The sequence below is a fragment of the Podarcis gaigeae genome (assembly GCF_964106915.1).
Source record: "Podarcis gaigeae genome assembly, chromosome: 12".
Lineage (NCBI taxonomy): Eukaryota > Metazoa > Chordata > Lepidosauria > Squamata > Lacertidae > Podarcis > Podarcis gaigeae.
The window spans coordinates 52,756,792-52,778,534 of record NC_139688.1 but is presented as its reverse complement, the minus strand read 5'-3'; the positions used below and the strand labels follow the sequence as shown (position 1 = coordinate 52,778,534).

At 44.6% G+C, this 21,743-nt stretch overlaps 1 protein-coding gene across 1 annotated transcript in view; it reads right to left on the bottom strand.

The window, feature by feature from the left end:
* Positions 1–21,743, bottom strand: part of STAC (SH3 and cysteine rich domain) — an 83,112-nt gene that overhangs the window by 23,621 nt on the left and 37,748 nt on the right. The window contains exon 3 of the mRNA XM_083706378.1: positions 1,058–1,158. Within this exon, the coding sequence (XP_083562504.1) occupies positions 1,058–1,158 (101 nt within the window). The remainder of the gene's footprint in view (positions 1–1,057; positions 1,159–21,743) is intronic.

Sequence of the window (21,743 nt, the reverse complement as noted above, 5' to 3'; positions counted from 1 at the left end):
CTGCCAGCAAAAACCACTCTCTGGTGTGGTGAATCCTGGATGGATCAGCTGCACCCAAATGCACAAAATGGGGAGACAAAATGGGATTTCAGAAGGCGCCATCAATTTAGCTCATGGGGGAGATAAATGCCATTTTCCCCATCCACAGGACTAGCCAAGCAGGAAGGAGTTTTGAAGGGAGGCATTTTTTACTCTGGAGGACCCCTCCCCATCTCGTCAAACCCCCTTCCTCTCTAGGAATCTAGTCTGGTTCATTTTAAGCCACAGAGAGAGCCAAGCTGCAGAATCAAATCTCTCTGCATCTCTGTCAACCAAGAAGCCAAAGAGGATGCTCGCTACACACAGAGGTGGGTGGTGGCTCAGTGACGCTTCAGGTTCCCAAATGAAACTGGCAGTGGAAGGCAAGGGAACAATGCAAGAAAATAGGGACAGGGATCTAAGAGGTTTGGACACAGAGCAGACCATGCTGCGCAGCTTTGCAAGACTGTGCAAACGAGAACCCAAAGTAGGTTGCTGCTTTGCTCTTTCCCTGGCCAAGAGATGGAAGGAGCAACGAATGAAAAGGTGGAGAAAGATTTGAGGGTTTTTTTTGGCTGTTGGCGGTAGGAAGGGCTTGCATTTCTGGGACTCTGCATGACAAAGTGAGAAGCTATGATGGCTTAAGGGTTTTCAGCATGGGTCCCGGCATTTGGGGGGCAATTGGAGACTATGGGATAAGCAGTGAGCCCACTGTAGAAATATGGGCCTTGGCAAATGTCCAACAATGCCCAGTCCTGAAGCCATCTCTGCTGTAGCCCTGTCTGAAAAGCAGCAACTGAGCCTGTAAGAGTCTATAATTCTCAGAGTTGGCATGTTCAGAGTATGATTTTTGAATCTGTGCCTAGAATAAGTTTCTTGATAGATTATCTTTTTCTAAGCACTGTGTGCTTCTTCAATTCAGCCAAGACATTAGGTGGGACCTGCTGGGCCATATCTCTTGCCCAGTCTTGTTTGTGGCTGTGTTTGATCCAATTACTGCCTTCTATATATCCATATAATTATCCAATTACTGCCTTACCAGTTTGCCCATGCAGCGTTGCTGTCCAATGCTCTCTGCACATCTGTGGTGAATGCTCAGCTTGCATGCCTTGCAGCGCAGTCCATGTTTAGCGTTTGTCCCTGTCAGAGGAACAGAAATAATTTAATTACAGAATATCAATAGTTTCCATGCATCCAAGTGACCTCCTACAAAGCTCAAATAGGTCTCAGCCTTACAGTACTTCACAAACCTCCAGTCTTAATACAACTGTGCAGAATCCACAGGCCTACGCCTGGTCCCCACCCCACAAAGGGATGGTTTACTTTCTCTTTATTTTCTAAAAGAATACACTACAGCTCAGCTGAGAAAAAGAGCTCCTTGTCTGCAAATCATATTGCCTCTCAAAACACAACTCTGTGTCTTATGGGAAAAGTTATGCATTGCTGTAACCATGATTTGATTTGCAATTGGCTTCATAGTTGTACATAGTTGTAATAAATGAATACAATATTAGATTTTACAATAAAAAATATAGCCCAAGTGATCCAGTTTTTAACTTCGTCCCTCTTTCTTCAATCCTAGAACATCTAGTCGCTGCAGATGTGATGTTAAGAACAGCATACTTGGGCAGCATACCTTAGTTTATCATATCTGCATTCAGAGTATCTTAAAGGGCAGGAATGGATAGCAACTTTAAAAAATAAACGTTAATAAGCTCCCTGCTCTGCAGGCCTTTTTCTACCTGGCCTGGGTGGGTGGGGCCCAGACTGACTCCAACTACAAAAGCGCAGGCTGCTGAAAAGGTCAGAGAGCAGCTTGGCTGTCTCTTAGTGCAGACCCAGGTCATTGAGCCTGAGCTTCTACAGCTGTTGCCTGCCATGAACCACCACTGGCAGGATTGGCAGCAGATATATTATATGCCTATGATAATATTTTATTCTCTTGCTAATTATGCTGTTTTAAATGTGCATTTTCTATTTAACTTCTTTTGGTCATGATTTCTTTTGAAATCTTTAAGATAATTTTCTGTTGTTGATTTTGCTGCATTAAACGTGCCTACTTTGGTTGCCCTCCTTTGTAATGTTTTATTTTGAAATCCTTAAGGTAATATTTTAGTTTCCCGTTAATTATGTTGTTTTGAATGTATACCTTATATTTGACTTTGTTCAGTAATGTTTGTTCTGGGTTGATTTATTTGATGTTTTAATGATAAACCACTCTGAGGCTTTTTCTTAAGATATAAAAGGTAAAGGTACCCCTGCCCGTATGGGCCAGTCGTGTCCGTCTCTAGGGTTGTGCGCTCATCTCACTTAAGAGGCCGGGAGCCAGCGTTGTCCGCAGACACTTCCAGGTCACGTGGCCAGCGTGACGAAGCTGCTCTGGCGAGCCAGCACCAGCACAGCACATGGAAACGTCGTTTACCTTCCCGCTATAAAGTGGTACCTATTTATCTACTTGCACTTAGGGGTGCTTTCGAACTGCTAGGTGGGCAGGAGCTGGGACTGAAAGACGGGAGCTCACCCCGCTGCGGGGATTCGAACCGCCGACCATACGATCGGCAAGTCCTAGGCACTGAGGTTTTACCCACAGCGCCACCCGCGTTCTTAAGATATAAAGCAGTATAAAAATGAAATGAATAATAATGATGATAATAAATAAAATAAAATAAAAATATTCAGAGGTAAGCCCACCTGAGTTCAATGGGGCTTACCTCCAGATAAGTGTGTGTGGAACTGCGGTCTAAAATATCATGGTCCTGATCCAGAAATAGAAGAAAAAAGAGGGAAGGCTTCTTAACAGTAGAGTCTACTGACACAAAAGAGACAAGAAGCATCTGGTCATGATCAGGTATTGATTCTGTAAATCCCATGCACTGTGCTTCTTGAGTTACATCTTTCAGTTGGAACAGGGTGTACCTATGGCTAATCCTCATCACTCCTGCACAGTACAGAAGAAAGACTCTCATCCATCAAAGGCACATCTGTATACTATCTCTGGGGCCATGGCAAAGGATTGTTCTTTGCACATTTTTTTGTCCTGTGTGACTGTCTCTGGATCAGGAAGGACGGGGAGGGTGTGAGGGGCAGGGAGGGAGCCACTGGGCGCTGTAAGTTATTGATCCTATAATCCAGTGCACTTTTAGATTTGAGCTATCGTCTTCCTCAGGGCCAATGTCAATACACTAATTCAGCCAGGCAAACTTTTGCTTTTGTGTGGCTTCGTGCAATTGTTGCCCCTGAAGAAGAATGGTTGCTTTGCTACAGGATTTGGGGTGTACATCTATCAGTCTGGATGCCATCTTGGGGTGTCCCCCTCCCAAGCCTGTGGTTTCACATCTCTAAGCTGGGGTTCTGTAGAGAAAGAAATTCCTAAAGTTAATGCCATTAACTTAATGCTTCCAGCCAGGAACGCCTCAAGCCAGGTTTGTTAAGTATCTCTTAGCAGCACGACCAAAGAGTGCGGATAACTCACAATGTACACACGTTTAACATGTGCAGTTTCAACTTTTCTGCAGCTGAGGACTGGCTAGTTGAAATCGCACACATTAAATGCATGGGAGGTGGAGAGATTAAAAGCTCTTTTTGTGCAGGGTTTTCCCAGCGTGGAAAGAGCTTTTAAGCTCTCTGCCTTGCTTACTGGACTCCAGAGGAGCCTTCTAAGAGCCTCCCAGATCTCTGTAAACATGCTGGACAGCTTAAAAACCCTCTGTCTTGCTTAGGGGGTGAGGCCTGGCACACTGGTTCCAGATTATTTCTCCATGTAACCCAGAACTGTATGCTTTGATTGCCAGTGGTTCTCCAGCAGGGCCAGCCCAACACATTTTGCTGGCTGAGGCAAAAGATATAAAGGTGGCATCTCCTCATTCCACATACAGAAGATGACTGCACTGTACACTTTTGAAAGTATAGCATCCTTTTGCTGCACCTGAGACAGCAGGCCAGCCTGGGGCAGGGCCATGTGGCAATAAGGAAATACCTGGGGGGGGGGGCTTAGAAGCAACAGCTGAGGGCTGCTTCTGTCTCCCCCTCCCTGGTGTTTGCTGCCTGGGATGATAATCTCACTTTGCCTAATGGTAGGGCCGGCTGTGTTTGCCAGGGTCTCAGGCAGAGGTACTTCCCAGCAGCAGCTGCTAGATCCTTCAAACTGCAGATGCCAGGGATTAAGCTGAGGATCATCTACAGGCAAATCACATGCCCTACCATTGAACTGCTGTTCTCCCCAACATTTAATTTATGGAATAAAGAAGCTTTGGCAACTAGCAGCTTCCCTCTCCCATTTTTCCTTTTCCAAAGACAGCCATGCCCCTTGATTAGTAATCCACTGGGATCCACATAAGAAGCTGCTGCCATATGAGAATATGCATCTGATGGATGGAAGTGGGACCTTTCATCTGCACTAATGGGGAGAGTGCATTATAGTCAGTTATTAGAGAGCCAGGGCAGGCAAAAGATGCTTTTTAAGAGGGGGTCAGACAATTTCATGTGGGCAAAAAGCCACCAATGGCTACGAATCATTATGGCTATATGCACCCACCAGATTTCTGAGACAGTATGCCTTTGTCGGTGCCAGGTGCCGGGGATTAACAGCACGACAGGACTATTGCCTTTCACGCCCTGTTTGTGGGCTTCTGACGGGCGTCTGTGTTACCGGTAGTTTTTGTTTGCCACTGAGCAGTGCTTTGGAGTCACAAGACTCTGTTTACATTCCACACATTCCATACTGTTGGAAGTCTCACTGGAGACAGGAGACGGATGTGACGTTAGTGGTTTCCTGTTCCTTTGTTCCTTTGTTGTTCAGTTGCTCTCTGCTCTCACAGAGAGAGGATGTGTTTTTCGTCTGCATAGTTAGGAAAATAAAACTCTTTGCAATGTAGCCATAAATCTCATCACTTCCGCGTGCTGCTTTGATTCTCTGCTGGGTGGGAACGTGCCTGAGGCCTCATCAAAGGCTCAGGTCGTTAATCACGTTGGAGGCGATTCCAAAAGACTCGGCCGGAGGAAAACGAGCTTTATCAGCTTGGCCGAGCGGAGATCCCGACAGTCTGGTTGGCTGTAGTGGGCTACAGGATGCTTGGCAATGTGGGCAATTGGTCTGCTCCAGCAGAGCCCTTCTTATGTATTCAAAGGTGTACCCCAGAACTTTCCAAACTGTGTGTTGGCTGCAGTGTGTAGTTAGTTGTGTCATGCAAACACTCTCCACGCTCCTCCAGGGGCTGCAAAGGGGTTCATTTAACCTCTGGTTTACTAGTAATAATAATAATAATAATAATAATAATAATAATAATAATAAGTTATTATTTATACCCCGCCCATCTGGCTGGGCCTCCCCAGCCACTCTGGGCGGCTTCCATAGAAACCAAAAATACAGTAAAATATCACATGCTAAAAACTTCCCTGAACAGGGCTGCCTTAAGATGTCTTCTGAATGTCAGGTAGTTGTTTATCGCTTTGACATCTGATGGGAAGGCGTTCCACAGGGCGGGCGCCACTATCGAGAAGTCCCTCTGCCTGTTTCCCTGTAGCTTTGCTTCTCGCAATGAGGGAACCGCCAGAAGGCCCTCGGCACTGGACCTCAGCGTCCGGGCAGAATGATGGGGGTGGAGACGCTCCTTCAGGTATACTGGACCGAGGCCGTTTAGGGCTTTAAAGGTCAGCACCAACACTTTGAATTGTGCTCGGAAACATACTGGGAGCCAATGTAGGTCTTTCAAGACCGGTGTTATATGGTCTCGGCAGCCGCTCCCAGTCTAGCTGCCATATTCTGGATTAGTTGTAGTTTCCGGGTCACCTTCAAAGGTAGCCCCACGTAGAGTGCATTGCAGTAGTCCAAGCGGGAGATAACCGGAGCATGCACCACTCTGGCATGCACCACTCTGGCGAGACAGTCTGCAGGCAGGTAGGGTCTCAGCCTACGTACCAGATGGAGCTGGTAAACAGCTGCCCTGCGCACCTGGTCCTTCAGGGGCACAGTTACCCCATTCAGGACCAGGGAATCCTCCACACCTGCCCGCCTCCTGTCCCCCTCCTGTTCAGTAACACTGAATTAGTGTGTCGCGAAATGATGCAGGTCTAAAAAGTGTGTCACCAACATGAAAAGTTGGTGGGAAGCTCTGGTCTACCCTGTTCCCACTGATCTGCCTAAATAAGCGTTTGCATGCCAAGTCAGAAATCCATTGGGTGGTGCTCCCTCAACTTTATCATGATGCTTCATCTGTTGAACTGCCCTCAGGCACAGCTGCCCTGGCAACATGCGGCGTGGCATCCTTTTATGTATATAAATCTTCCTGTAATAAAGCAGAATTCTGCAATGAAAATATATTTTCTGAAGCCCCTTTCCACGAAGGAGCAAGCAGTATTTTGGCTCTTCTGGCACTTGCCTCCAGATCTGTGTTGTGCTCTTAACACCACACAAAATACCCTCCTCCTTCCCACACATGTCTGAGCAGTCGAAGAGTTCATTATAGCTCAGAGCAGCCAGCTGTTGATATCATGTGACAGAGATCATGTGACAAGGAGAGGTTACTTAGGGAAGAATAGGTGATTAGTTACTTTAGTCTATGCTTCTTTTCTTTACTTTCTTTTCCTCTAAATTACACATCTGGATTATGTGTTTTTGTTTTGCTTTTTTATGCTGGTCACTGACTGTAACAATAAAGGTTTGATTTGAAATGCACTATACCCTTGCAATACAGGGACGCGGGTGGCGCTGTGAGTTAAACCACAGAGCCTAGGACTTGCTGATCAGAAGATCAGCGGTTCAAATCCCCGCGATGGGGTGAGCTCCCATTACTCGGTCCCTGCTGCTGCCAACCTAGCAGTTAGAAAGCACATCAAAGTGCAAGTAGATAAATAGGTATCGCTCCAGCGGGAAGGTAAACGGCGTTTCCGTGCACTGCTCTGGTTCACCAGAAGCAGCTTAGTCATGCTGGCCACATGACCCGGAAGCACTATGCTGGCGCCCTCGGCCAATAAAGCGAGATGAGCGCCGCAACCCCAGAGTCGGTCACGACTGGACCTCATGGTCAGGGGTCCCTTTACCTTTATACCCTTGCAATATATTCCAGGAACAGGTTTAGCACCCTAACCACTCTATACGTGTAATGAAATCAAAAGACTGGACATAAGAATACAAACCCCTTTGCTTTTTGATGGGCGTCCTATTACTGAGGTTGTTTGGATGTGGTTTTACTCTTAGCTACTTTAGGCAATCTATCAGCCTCGCTTACTTGCAGAAATGCAAGGAGCCCGCTTGAATGAACAGAGCAAGATTGGAGGAAGGGATTTGTACGAGATTATTAAAGCTCCCTCTGAAATTCAACCATGCTGGTGTATTTTTTTTTAATTTGACCAGCTGTAAAACCAGCTGTTAACCTGTACTGGATGTCAGAGAGCTAGATAAGAGACCTAATTAAGGGTTTCAGGGAGGGAGGTTATCAAGCAGAAAATAACTAAAGAAATGGTAGCCTCACTAATAGGATGGTTTTCAGGGATGAGGTTGCCTTTCAAGTAGATGGAATGGGCTCATGCTAGAGACAATTAGACAATGCCTTTCAAGCAGATGGAATGGGCTCATGCTAGAGACAATTAGAGTAGTTGTTATTAAACTGTGTTTTTAAAATAGTGTATCTTTTTTACTTGAAAGCCACCTCTTGATAATTGCTTTGAATGAATAGAACTAAAGTCAAAAATGAAATCTAAACCAATCCTGTTCATCAAATGTTTCCATAGGAAGTTTGTCTTAGAATCAAGGTACAGTGGTGCCTCGCAAGACGAAATTAATTCGTTCCGCGAGTTGCTTCGTCTTGCGATTTTTTCGTTTTGCGGAGCACGGATTCCCTGGGTATTAACGGCTTTAAGAAAAAGGAAGCAAACCCGCAAGACATTTTCGTCTTGCGAAGCAAGCCCATAGGGCAAATCGTCTTGCGAAGCAACTCCAGAAACCCTTTCGTCTTGCGCGTTTTTCGTCTAGCAAGCCATTCGTCTTGCGAAGTACCACTGTATACTTCATGCAGCAAGCATGCTTTGTGGTCATGTGCTGATTCTGATGTACTGATGTGCATTGTGCTCAAACACCAGGGAGTGGGGCCTGCACAGTTGGGGCTGACTAATGCAGCGCAGTCGAGGCTCTGACAAATCTCTTACCTCCTTGGAGATGGGGGGAAAGGAGGAATGGCAATCCATGCCTGACAGATTGAATTCAGACTGGTGGCTCACCAGCTGGACAGGCTTGCTGTCCAGTAGGAAGGAGAGAGGTATCCTCCAAACTGATAAGAGGCACAGCAAGCTGGTGTGAGCGAACTGTGGGCAGTCATGATTCCCTTGTGCCCCCTGCCTGTCCCCTAACAGTTGGAAACCCAAATCTCCCCTCCATGCTTTGTGGAATTCAGTGCCACTAACTCTGATGTGTGTACATGAGAAGTGCTTCTGGTATGTTCGCTGCGTGCTGGTCACCAGAGCTGTGAGTACGTGAGCGTAAAGCAGGGGTCAGCAAACTTTTTCAGCGGGGGGCCGGTCCACTACCGTCAGACCTTGTGGGGGGCCAGACTATATTTTGAAGGGGAAAAAATGAACGAATTCCTATGCCCCACAAATAACCCAGAGATGCTGTCAGGGGTTCAGAAGGAGAGACACAGGAGGGGGAGCAAATGGAGAGTGAGGAGGAGGAGTACGAGGGGGGCGCAGGCAGTGACAGTGGCCAGAGTTATTCCACAAGCCTCTCTAGCGAATCGGAGGACTCACAGAAGGGAGCGCCGGTGGCCAGAGCGAGGGGCGTTCCAGGGGGGAAGCCCCAGGAGGAAGGGGCCAGCGGGGAGTCCCTGAGCAGCAGTTGGAGATCAGGACCAGCGTCTCCACCAGAGCGCAGTGGGGAGGGGGAGTCTCAGGAGTCGGGACCAGTGTCCTCACCACCAGAGGGAGGAGAGGAGTCAGGTTTGGCAACGCCCACATCAGGAAGCGGGGAAACGGTCAGAAGGAAAGTCACCGGCTGGGCGCGCGCGCCAAGTTCAAATGTACAGGAGCGCGGCACAGCGGGGAGCCCGGGAAGGGAGCCGGGTCCTAAAGCCCGCCGGAGGGAGGGACAAGACTCAGGGGGCTCAGCGTCAGAGGAGTCCAGGAAGGAGGAAACCCCAGAGGGCAGAAGGACCCAGCGAAGGAAAGAACAGCGTAAGAGGTGGAGCCGGGCTAGAATCTTAAACTGGTGTGGGTGGAGCAGTGAGTCAGAGGGGACTTAGCCAGTCTAGCGTCAAGACGTGGGTCTGCGCGCCCAGAGCTTTGAAATGGAAACTAAACTTCAATAAAGACTTTTGTACATTATATCCACCGGGCGTTGGTCCTCTGTGAGCTGGGATCTAGAGGCAGACCTGACAGATGCGTTTTAAATAAAAGCACACATTCTACTCATGTAAAAACACCAGGCAGGCCCCACAAATAACCCAGAGATGCACTTTAAATAAAAGGACACATTCTACTCATGTAAAAACATGCTGATTCCTGGACCGTCCGCAGGCCGGATTTAGAAGGCGATTGGGCTGGATCTGGGCTCCAGGCCTTAGTTTGCTACCCATATTGTAAAGCAGCCTTTCTCAACCTGTAGGTCCCCAGATGTTGAACTACAACTCCCATCACCCTTAGCTAGCAAGGCCAGAGCTCAGGGATGATGGGAGTTGTAGTCCAACAACATCTGGGGACCCACAGGTTGAGAACAACTGTCGTAAAGGAAGGGATAGGTAACGAAAGGAACTCTGGATGACGGCTGAGGCATAGTTTCAAGAGCTTTCTCCACCCCCATTTAGACCTTCACTGAAGCACAGAAGAGGTGAAAACAGGATGGCAAATGCTGTCTTCACTTCTGACCTCTGCGGATTCATTTGCAGGCCTGCTAGGAGACCAGGCTTTCCCCTGCATGATCAAATCTCTGTTTTTTCTGAATGGAGAGAGCACTCTACGTGTACAGTTACACATTCAAAGGAATGCATGCGTGTCGAAGCTGGGCCTGCTGCAACCCTTATCCTCCCACAACCATTGAGTGGACGAAGGTCAGAAAAAAGTTTTCTGAGGGTTCATTGATTGCTGTATGTGCTCCCCAACCCCGGAGTTTCAACTTGTAATGAGCACAGTAGGTAATCAAATGCTGAATCAGCCCCATGTCTTCCCCTTGTGAGTCATGCAGCCTATCCACCATTTATTTTAGTATTGTTTTTAAATGGCACATCTATGTTTGTAAGTGTGTTTATGACTCATGCCCTGGAGGGCGGGGGCGGGAATAGCCAACTCTTTTGGAGATTGGGGGTGAGATGACAGGTTCATGATATCACAGGAAGAAGCCAATCCTTTTTTATTCTCCTAACTGAAACACGTATAACCACAAATGCAGCAGCAATTTATCACGGAACAAAAGAATGCTGTGTGTTTATTGCTTTCAAGGAGGAACACCCATCTGCACTCTCTGTGTCTGCAGCACTACAGACTGTGCACTCATCTTTCTTCTGAAACCAGAACCATCCTTTTCCTTTTGGGAAAAGAGATCCGTTTAAGAAGTAAGCTGCAAGGACCTCAGCAGGCTGAATTCTAAATGCACAGACCTTTTTATATTTCTGTTACTTATTGCCGTTTGTTACCTGAGGATATGTTCGAAACAGCTTCAGAGAGAGGCTTGTCATCACACATGCACCGTGGGGCGCAAAGGCAGGCTTTGTACATTAAAATGGAGTTTCCTTTAACCATTGAGGTTTTGTCCTATCCAACTGTGCAGGCTGAAGCACGAGCCACGTAGCCTGAGATCAGCCTTTGCCATGTGTCTGCCTGGCTCCCCCAAACGGGGGGGGGGGGGGATAATCCCCTTGAATACTATAGTTTCAAATACTACATTTCACTGTCATTTCTTCATGTCTAAAAATTCTGTCTCATGTATTGTAGTACAGATTACAGTTTATGTTCTGTTTTCTGATCTTTGCCATTCCACCTACAGCTTGTTCTACAATCAGAGGCCAGTATAGACCTGAAGACAGGCATTCTGATCTACACTAAGGAATCCAGAGAAGCAACCTATTTTTTCAAGGTACTTAGCAATGGCACTTTTGTTTTGGTTAGATGTAAGTAAACGCCATTTCCGTGTGCTGCTCTGGTTCTCCAGAAGTGGCTTAGTCATGCTGGCCACATGACCCGGAAGCCGTACGCCGGCTCCCTTGGCCAGTAAAGCGAGATGAGCGCCACAACCCCAGAGTTGTCCGCGACTGAACCTAACGGTCAGGGGTCCCTTTACCTTTACCTTTAAGCAATTATTTTGTATTTTACATAAGTACAAATGTGACCTGACTTAATTTATGGAATGTCTTTTGTCAAATTGAAGCACCACAAGAATGTAAGTGGTGCATGTTTTGAAGACTATGAGACTTCTAAAGATCTACATCTAGGAACTTTCTAATGCACAGTTGCTCAAGTGTCAACCCCAGTGAACACAGTGGGTTGTATTCAATGTTAATGATACTCACAGCAGATTGATTGACATTAATGGACATCATTAGCTTAGGTCTACTAATTATAATGGGTCCACTCCGAGACCTTACTCAGATACTACTCAGTGAGGCTTCTTTCGGAATAAATGTGAATAGAAGGATCACAAGTAGAGTCAGGGAGAAATTCAACTCAGTTCACATTTAAAGGCGAATTTGCAGCTTTCAAAATAATTTGCACCTTTCAAAATAATACACTGAACCAAATCAAAGCCATCCTTCAAAATTCACACTCTTCTGAATTTTGCAGTGTAGTTCGCCAGCCAAATAATGGTTCAATGCACATAGTTAGACAGGGATGGGTATTTTGTGTGTGTGTGAGTTTGCTGTGAAACCCCCCCCCCCCAATACTGTAATGGAAGGCTTAAAAATTCAGCATGAGGCTGGATGTTTTGGAGGTGTTCCTAAAATTCTGTGAGAGGCCACAGCAAACAGTGACTCATTAATAAATGTGACAACTTGTTTTGGTCCTGGAGATGATTCTCTTCACACTGACATCCAGCTCTTGGCAAGATCGTCTCTTATGATGTCAAAGGAGAGCAGGCAAAGCATGGATCTCAATGTGCCCCAAGCCTTAACTCTCAGATCCTTTCTAATCCAATTTGGAGACTTTCTGAAATGCTCTTTGCAAAAAAAAATTAGCATAACATTTAGGTTAATTGAAATTTGGATAATGAAGTTTTACTGGCTATATCATGGAGTACTTTTTATTTATTTGATTTAATAAATAAACTTCTTCCAGCCTGCATATCATACGTCCGATCCAATTTCAAATTAAAATGTTTTTAGGTTAAAAATTAGTGGTCTGCACTTGCTTCTGTATGTCTGTGTGGTCATGCAGCTGTGCTTGTGTGCTTGTTAACAGGCATTTAGGACCAATTATATATCTCAACCCTGAGAGTAAAAACTTAAAAGAGACTCATCAAGAAGCTGATATTTGTGTCTGCTTTGTAATTGTCCCTGAATTTCCACAAGGGGTGAAATTTTAGAAAGTCAAAATGTATGTAACAAGAAGGCCAAGACACAGCACACAAATTCAGCTATAATATTCATGAAGTTATGCCTAGCAAACAGTTCTGACACACCTTTTATTTGTAATGACTTAGGGCAGTTCCCCCCCAAACTGAGACCTTCCAGGTGTTTTGAACTACAGCTCCCACCAGCTGGTAGCCCTCTGTCAGCTACCTTCTTCTCTAGCCTCTAGAGATAGAGTCAGATGGTTTGCAGCCTGCAATCCCTGCCAGTGGAATTCCCTCTAAGGCAAACATAAAGCACAGCTGGAAGGGCCAGTCCAGCGACTCAAGCATGCAATGCCCTTACAACCCAAAGCAGAAGTCATATCAGTTCAGCCATCTGCAAACACAAGACAGTGTCCTTAGACCTAAAGGCTAAGCTATACAGTATGGAATTCCAGCATTTGAATTGCTGCTCTGGCTTCCTCTTTTGAGTGCTAGAGAAAACTAAACCAAACTTTTATGTTTGGTCCACCTATACCCAAGTATTACCTCTGTGTGATCATGATCATTTAGTATTAATGTATTTTAAATACTATACACGATGCACACATAAGTAGAGAAGGGCCTTGCTAATAAGAGGGTCAAACTGGCTTTCATTGTTCAAAACACGCCCACAATTTAGTGCCATTTCCCCTGAGGGAAAGCAGAGCACCAACGCTAGCCGCTATATATATAGTTTCACTCCTTGCCAGCCTTCGGATTCAAGACAGATTGCAGCATTCAGCGAGTGCCTTCTCATATATTTCCATAAGTTGCTGCTAGCAGAGTATAAGACAGGAGGGCTGAGTTGCCCCAAAATGGTGCTGCTGGTGGCATCGCTTCTTGGCTGCTGGCAGAGACAGTGTGGCAGGCAGGGCGCCTGCAGGCATGCCGTTTGGGTGGCTCCTCCCACCTGAGGCAGTGGCCTCACCCTGCCTAAAAAGCTGAGCCAACTTTGCGCGGGACATGAAGGCAGCAGTCTTCTCCCACGGCTGTTCCTCAATGCCTGCATGAAGTAAGCAGCCATTATGACTAGCAGTCCTCTCTCTCTCTCTCTCTCTCTCTCTCTCTCTAAGCTTGCGGCCATCGCTGCCTCTTACGGCAATGAATTCCACAAACTGAGTATGTGCTATAATAATAATAATAATAATAATAATAATAATAATAATAATAATAATAAATTTATTTATTTATACCCCCACCCATCTGGCTGAGTCTCCCCAGCCACTCTGGGCGGCTTCCAACGGAATATTAAAATACAATAACCTATTTAAACATTAAAAGCTTCTCTAAACAGGGCTGCCTTCAGATGTCTTCTAAAACTCTGGTAGTTTTCGTTCTCTTTGACATCTGATGGGAGGGCATTCCACAGGGCGGGGGCCACTACCGAGAAGGCCCTCTGCCTGGTTCCCAGTAACTTGGCTTCTCGCAGCGAGGGAACTGCCAGAAGGCCCTCGGTGCTGGACCTCAGTGTCCGGGCAGAATGATGGGGGTGGAGACGCTCCTTCAGGTATACTGGACTGAGGTCATTTAGGGCTTTAAAGGTCAGCAACAACACTTTGAATTGTGCTCAGAAACGTACTGGGAGCCAGTGTAGGTCTTTCAAGACTGGTGTTCTATGGTCTCGGTGGCTGCTCCCAGTTACCAATCTAGCTGTGTGTATAGCTTATGAAGCATCACTAATGATTATTTTCCTTTGCTTCTGATTCCTTGAATCAAACTAACAATAGGAGAAAGGTTTTTGTGTGTGACAGCAATCACTCATTCAGACCACTTCACCTCTTCTTTTTTGCTGTCTATGGCAACCACTGTGTTGACAACCTATGAATCTTTTACCAACAGAGGAATACTGTCACCTCATTTTTTTACCCCACAAAGCACTGGGGGTAATAATAATAATCAGTTAATAATTGGTCAGTTAATTAATTGCTGTTGTATGAGACTACATATGGCCTGTTTCTGCCATCCTTGAGCTTCATCTATTTGTGGCTACTTCGCTTAAAAGACATAAAAGGCAGAAAATCTGCTTGCTCTGTGAGACTAGCAGTAGAAATTTTCAGTGCCAGAATTTCAAGTGGAGTTCCATAGCCATTAAATTGGACGCAACAGTTGAAGGTGAATCTTTTGGGATTTTTAGAGAGTAGGGAAGAGCAGTATGATTCAGACAGCAGGCTTCAGATAAGTTAGCTGGTGATGTTGCAGGAAGCACAAATTCCATGCTGCAGTTTTGTTAATCCAGCAGGGAAGGAAGAGAGGAAGACTCCTGAGGCATCTATAGCAGGAGATTTTAAAGCAAGCTGTAAAAATTTACAAGGAACGGAAAGTCTATTGTGCCACTAAGGCAGCGAAGAACGAAATCGCCCAAGGAATGGAGAAAATTGTATGGAGAAAAATCAGGAAAGCTCGTGCTCTTTCAATAATATCATTTGAGCTAGTTCTAAATGTGCAGCCACATTCTTTTAACAATAAGAAAGTATACAAGTGCCTCAGAAGTCTGACATGTCACAGGAGAAGTTGCGGGCTAGGCTGCTGTAGCAAAAACAGCAAGAGCAATTTAGCAAACTAAAAGACTAACAGATTCATTGCAGCATAAGCTTTTACAGCAAGCCTAAGAGAAATTTATTGTAGGGAGGGAGTAGGTAAATGTTTGTATTCACACACAGAATTGGATTTGGAGTCCTCTCAACAATTTAAACAATTGCAACAAGTATAAAGAATTATAGGCAGGTCTACAGTGACACAACACATTTCACTGAATTGCAAAATGTAATGATAGGTCTGGTGTCCCCACTTGACTTTTCCAGGTGGATTCTTGGGTTCATGGCTAATGGTGATGTCAGTTGGGGTCTACTGAAAATGGCGGTGCCTGCCAGAGCCTACAGTCAATAACACCATGGGTTTTTAAAAAAACCCACCCAGGATGATCGCCATGTCTTTTTAAACTCATAGTCCCCCTGAATGGTGGAATTTCTGGGACATGGCATTTTGGGAGAGCTAAGGAGTTGACCCCATAAATTAAATTTCTCAAAACTAACATATTTGTGTGTTTTTTCTCCCATTCTGTGATCATTAGTTATCATCCAGAATGTGTCTTCTAGGTCCTGATGGATTAAAAAAAATAAAATCCCCAGTCGAAACAACTCAATGTGTTCTTGCATGTAGGCATGCTAAAAACAAGCTTAAAATTAGAACTTATTTCCCAGGGACATAACTTTCTTTGGAAACAGCATTAAAAAAGGAAGCATTAGGAGTGAGCTATCTTCTCTGGAGACTTAAAAAAAAAAAGAAAAAAGCAGCAGCAACAACAAACGCTAATAGTTTCTCACAATTAACCTATGCTGTTCTCCATCAGTTTCAGCGTAGCTTAGCTCACTTGTTTCAGCTGTAGAAGACTTTTTAGCCGGCCCACAAGAGTTGCCCCACTTCTGAAACTGTAGGTGTACTGTTATCTTGCATGTAACTAAAGATGGCAAGAAGATGGCTCCTGTGAGCGTCTGCCCACACACACGTACACAAACACAATATGAGAGTGCAGAAAAAGTGCCAAAGGTGGCATGAACTGTATCAATGTATGTGGAACTAAAAGGGTTAGGACAGCAAACAGGGAGAGAGACTCAGAGTAGCATTTGCACATTTTTAGCGTTGCAGGGGGGTTACACTAGATCATGGGTAGGCAACCTAAGGCCCGGGGGCCAGATCCGGCCCAATCACCTTCTAAATCCGGCCAGTGGATGGTCCGGGAATCAGTGTGTTTTTACATGAGTAAAATGTACAATGAATAGAATGAGTACAACTAATCCAGAATGCGGCAGCCGGACTGGTGACTGGGAGCGGCCGCCGAGACCACATAACACCGGTCTTGAAAGATCTACATTGGCTTCCAGTACGTTTCCGATCACAATTCAAAGTGTTGGTGCTGACCTTTAAATCCCTAAACGGCCTCGGTCCAGTATACCTGAAGGAGTGTCTCCACCCCCATCGTTTTGCCCAGACACTGAGCTCCAGCGCCAAGGGCCTTCTGGCAGTTCCCTCACTGCAAGAAACCAAGTTACAGGGAACCAGGCAGAGGGCCTTCTCAGTAGCGGGCCCCATCCTGTGGAATGCCCTCCTATCAGATGTCAAAGAGAATAACAACTACCAGACTTTTAGAAGACATCTGAAGGCAGCCCTGTTTAGGGAAGCTTTTAACGTTTAACAGACCACTGTATTTTAATACTTGGTAGGAAGCCACCCAGAGTGCCTGGTGAAACCCAGCCAGATGGGCGGGGAATAAATAATAAATTATTATTATTTTATAATTTAAAATGCATCTCTGGGTTATTTGTGGGGCATAGGAATTTGTTCACCCCCCCAATATAGTCCGGCCCCCCACAAGGTCTGAGGGACAGTTGACCGGCCCCCTGCTGAAAATGTTTGCTGACCCCTGCACTAGATGACCCCTGCGGTCCCTTCCAACTCTACAACTCTATGACAAAAGTAGAATACCTGCATTGAGGTAGAGTTAGCACCTATTCTGTTCAAAGTTCGGGATTAACACGCTCCGTTACTTCCAGGTTGCTGCGGTTCGCAACCCGAAAATACTTATCCCAAATCTACTTCAACCCGAGGTATGACTGTGCTAAGTTAAGTTAACTGATTAAAGTCCTTTTCACTGATTACAAAGGTGGGCTGGAGATTTATTCCTGAGGCATCTGATCAACGCCTGTATTTTAAAATGAGCTTAAAGATATATTTGCAAATGTTTTTATGCCAGGCAGAAAACCAGCTGGCTAAGGACTTTGGCAGATGTTTATCCTCCTGGACAAGGGTCCCCCTGATTTATAGCAGGAGCCAAAATTCTCAAAGTTGTAAAAGGGAATTATAGGATGGGAGCAAAGGTTACAGTGACCCCACATATTACAGAATACAATCAAGCTGCAAAAGCACTAATCAAATGTTGGTAAATAGTAGGATTTATTGTTTAACAAAATATAATACCATGTGCCTCCCATTAGAGGCTTTAGCCACATTTTCCTAAGGTTAAAGGGCAAGAGCTAATGGGAAAAGCAGCTGGCCAGGAAAGGGGGGTGTAAATTGAAGAAGTTTTACTTTGAAAAGGATCTATGTTAATGTATAAGATTTGTTGGCTTAAATATAATTATGCAAAGGATTTAGAAAGTAAGAAATGTTAGATTCTTATGTTAGATTCTTATTTCATTGATGGTGTGTGAGAATGTGAACCCAAGATCTCTGTTTTAAGACAAAATGTAAGACAGAATGAGCATCTGTTTTAGCCATCTATTTTGGAATGGAGGGGCAACAAGGGCAAAAGGTGATCTGGTAATTAAGGTGCCTTGTTGAGGCAAATGTAAGATATATGGCTACTTGTTTGCCATTTATAGATAGAAGGAAATATAGCTCTTTGTCTCCCATAAAAGGTAATAGGAAATGGGTGTATCTTTTATGATTGGTTCTAGCAAACAGCCAATAGGAATTTCAACCAGGCTGATTGGACAGAGGCAGCCAAAGGAGGAGCAAGGGGGCTGGGCTGAGGAAATATAAGTGCTGGCCATCAGGGCTGGAGTGGGCAGAGCTTTGGTAACCATATACCACTGTGCCTATCATTTATTTGTCTGACAAATAAATTATTATTTTAATTTCTCTATTACTGCGTTGAATATTTCATTCCAGCTAAGCGTTAACCACAAGCAGGGTGCTACATTCCCACACACAGCAAGTCTGGGCTCTCAAACTTCAGTGGCGCCCTGTGATTGTGTGCAAGGATGCCTATGTGGTCACCCATGAAACAGTTAATGCAGGGGAAGAAGGATTAGGAATAGAGTTCAAGTTCAAAACACAGATAAATATTCATACTTAAGGGCTCCTGCAGTCTTCATGAGAAAAATGGTTTATGCATCTCTGATAGTTTTCAATGATGGTTGTATTTTGAGGGGAGGGAGATCTAATTTATATTGCATAAAAGTGAAATGAAATTGCAATTGATTACATTGCAAAACGTAAAGTGAATGATTGCTCTTCCAGCTAAGGGGCGTCAAGAGAACATTCACCGAAGCAACAAGATATATTATGCAATCTCGCTTTTGAGTTCCTTCTGCTCTCTAACCAGTTTTGAGTAGACGGATGTGCACCAAAACCTAACAATAAATTGGAGGGAATGTTTTTAGGGATTTGACACAAATGATGAGGCGCAGTATGCAAAGAATGTGTGGAAAGTGAAGATTTTTTCCATTCGAGTCACTACAGGAAATGGACTTCAGGAATAGCATGGGTTTTTTTTGTGTTTTTAAAAAAAGGATATATTTTTTTCAGCACTTGTTTTCTTCAGCGGAAAACTGTCTGTACATGAAAACACTGCAGAAAAAGAAGGAAAGAAAAGGGGCTGAAGCACATCAAAGTAACAGCCTGATGTTCTGATGTGCTGGCATTGCAGTTTCAGCCCAGACTGGCTCTTAAATTGTATCTTCCTGCAGAATATCGACTCCTGCCTACCTCACCACCCCGAAAATACATTAACATGTTATCTCAAGGGTGAATGGAAAAATATGACTAAACTAAACCAAACCAGACTGGATCTAATGTTGGACAGGGCAGGCTGGGTGGTTGGGAATGATCATTAGCATTGCTCTTTTACATTCCTTGCAAGTTCTATATTATTAGCCGACAAATGAATCACATAATAAATCAGAACTAGTTTCAGCGAAAAAAAGAGAAAAAGACTCAAGTGGTCATAAAAATTCAGGGCTTTGGAACCTGCCTTGCATCGGCAAATACTCTGATTCTCAATTTTTTCCTTTGCAAAAACTGAATACAGTGGTACCTCAGGTTACATACGCTTCAGGTTACAGACTCCGCTAACCCAGAAATAGTGCTTCAGGTTAAGAACTTTGCTTCAGGATGAGAACAGAAATCGTGCTCCAGCGGCGCGGCGGCAGCAGGAGGCCCCATTAGCTAAAGTGGTGCTTCAGGTTAAGAACAGTTTCAGGTTAAGAACGGACCTCCGGAACGAATTAAGTATTTAACCTGAGGTACCACTGTACTTATTCAAAATATATGTGTATCTGAAGAAGTGTGCATGCACACAAAAGTTTATACCAAGAACAAACTTAGTTGATCTCTAAGGTGCTACTGGACCAACACAGCTGACTACCAGAATCTGAATACTTATTGTTAACCGAGCTATTCTAACCGCCTGAGGAATTAGAATATTTCTCGGCTTCATGGAATGTTACCATCATGCATAATCTGTAGGCCTCAGTGGTATCCTGAATCCGTACATAACAAGGGTCTCACCATCTTGTACAGGAAATATTAAATACAGCATTCTCATTGTATCTGCCTCTTATTAGGGTAGGTTAGACAGCAAGGACATATCTGGTGAAAAACCAAGAAAACCCTTAGTTTTTTTCTGAAACAAAGGGTAGGTTTACACTACTGCATTTTTCACACAATTATATTTGTCAGTACATGACGTATGGAGGGCCCTCCAGATGTTCAAGGGGAATTCTCATCATCTCTGGCCGTTAGCCATGCTGGGTGGGGATTGTAAAAGTTGGAATCCAAAAACATCTGCAGGGTCAGGTGATATGTTGATACCCTATTTTGCATGGAGAATTTAATAGCACGAAGACCCAGAATTTATTCCTAAATAAACACAGCTTGTGCAGAATCCAGAACAAAAAGCTTTCACTCTTTTTGAAAGATAAGCACTTGTGGAATTGATTCAGGGATCTAGAATGTTTTGTTGGCATGCACAAACACAATTACACAAACATCGCTTTCTGTAGCCTCCAGATCCAGCCCTATATCTTCGTATTGAAGTTAACTTGCAGCCTTTTAAGTGCTTTATTGTTAAATATCCAGCATTCGCCTCCACTGGTGCAACTTTACTGTTTGTCTGCTTGCTTGGGGTGGTTCTGCAAAAACATTATTGTTCCACCACATCTTCCCCAGTTTCCATAATATTTGTGCATGCGTTTTATTTTGAAAGGGCTGAATATGCCTCCAGACACATGTATGTAAAGGTCCGGGGGGTTGAAGGTTTTTAGAGTGCACTAATCAAAGCACTGCATTTTGTTGCGCCCTCTCCTCTGTCCCCAGGCCTCATGGTTGCCATTCAGTTTATCCAACAACTGTTGTAATGATCCAACGGCAGTCAGAAAGACACCAACTAAATTTATACATTGGTAAGAGTAAGAAGGATATTTTGGATATTCACTGAATCTTGGTTGAAAAGAATACTAAGAAAAATATCCTTGTCTTGCAAAGCTCTTGCAAGTTTTTAAACTGCACACTTCAATTCAGAATATGTTTTATACATGTTTTATTCAAACTTGGATAGGGAAAAAGTATGCCCTCTTATCTGTGTAAATTTCAAACTCTCCTCTCAAATGCGCTTCCACTGTTGCTGAAATTAACTTAAATATACAGAAAATATGTTAAAAGTACAAATTTCCCAATATATATTTGGGGGTGGGGGGTTGTGGGGGGACATGTAGCTCTTGTCTCTTGAAAGTCTACAAAATGCTCTCCAAGATCGGAATTCCCTTGATATTAATTTGCTCAACTTGAAAAGCACCTGACGAACAGCTTGGTGAAATAAGTGCTGCATAAGATGGTTGGCACTTTGGGATTTCCACATTACTGCTGGCAGACCAATCATAAGTGGGCAAAGTTTTGCCTCCCTAGTTAGGGTAAAAGACCATTCAGTGAGACCATATCGCAGAACAATCTTTGCCTAACCGGTACCGAAAACAGACTTATTTGTTTACATGAATCCTATCAGTGTGAGAACTTCCAAAATACGCTGAAGGAAGTATCTGCTTATGAAACCTTGTATCAGTTATCTTCAAGAGTATATTTATCGTTCCTCTTCCAGCTTCCTGCCAGATACCACTTCGTGGATTCCATCTCTCTTTCAACATCATTACAACTCTATGAATCTTTCCCATATGATATACTATTCTTTTCCTATAGAAGCATGGCTTCTAACAATCTTTAGGTTCTAGGACCGTAGAAATAAAAAGGTAAAGGTAAAGGTACCCCTGCCCGTATGGGCCAGTCTTGCCAGACTCTGGGGTTGTGCGCCCATCTCACTCAAGAGGCCAGGGGCCAGCGCTGTCTGGAGACACTTCCGGGTCACGTGGCCAGCGTGACATCGCTGCTCTGGCGAGCCAGAGCCGCACACGGAAACGCCGTTTACCTTCCCGCTGGTAAGCGGTCC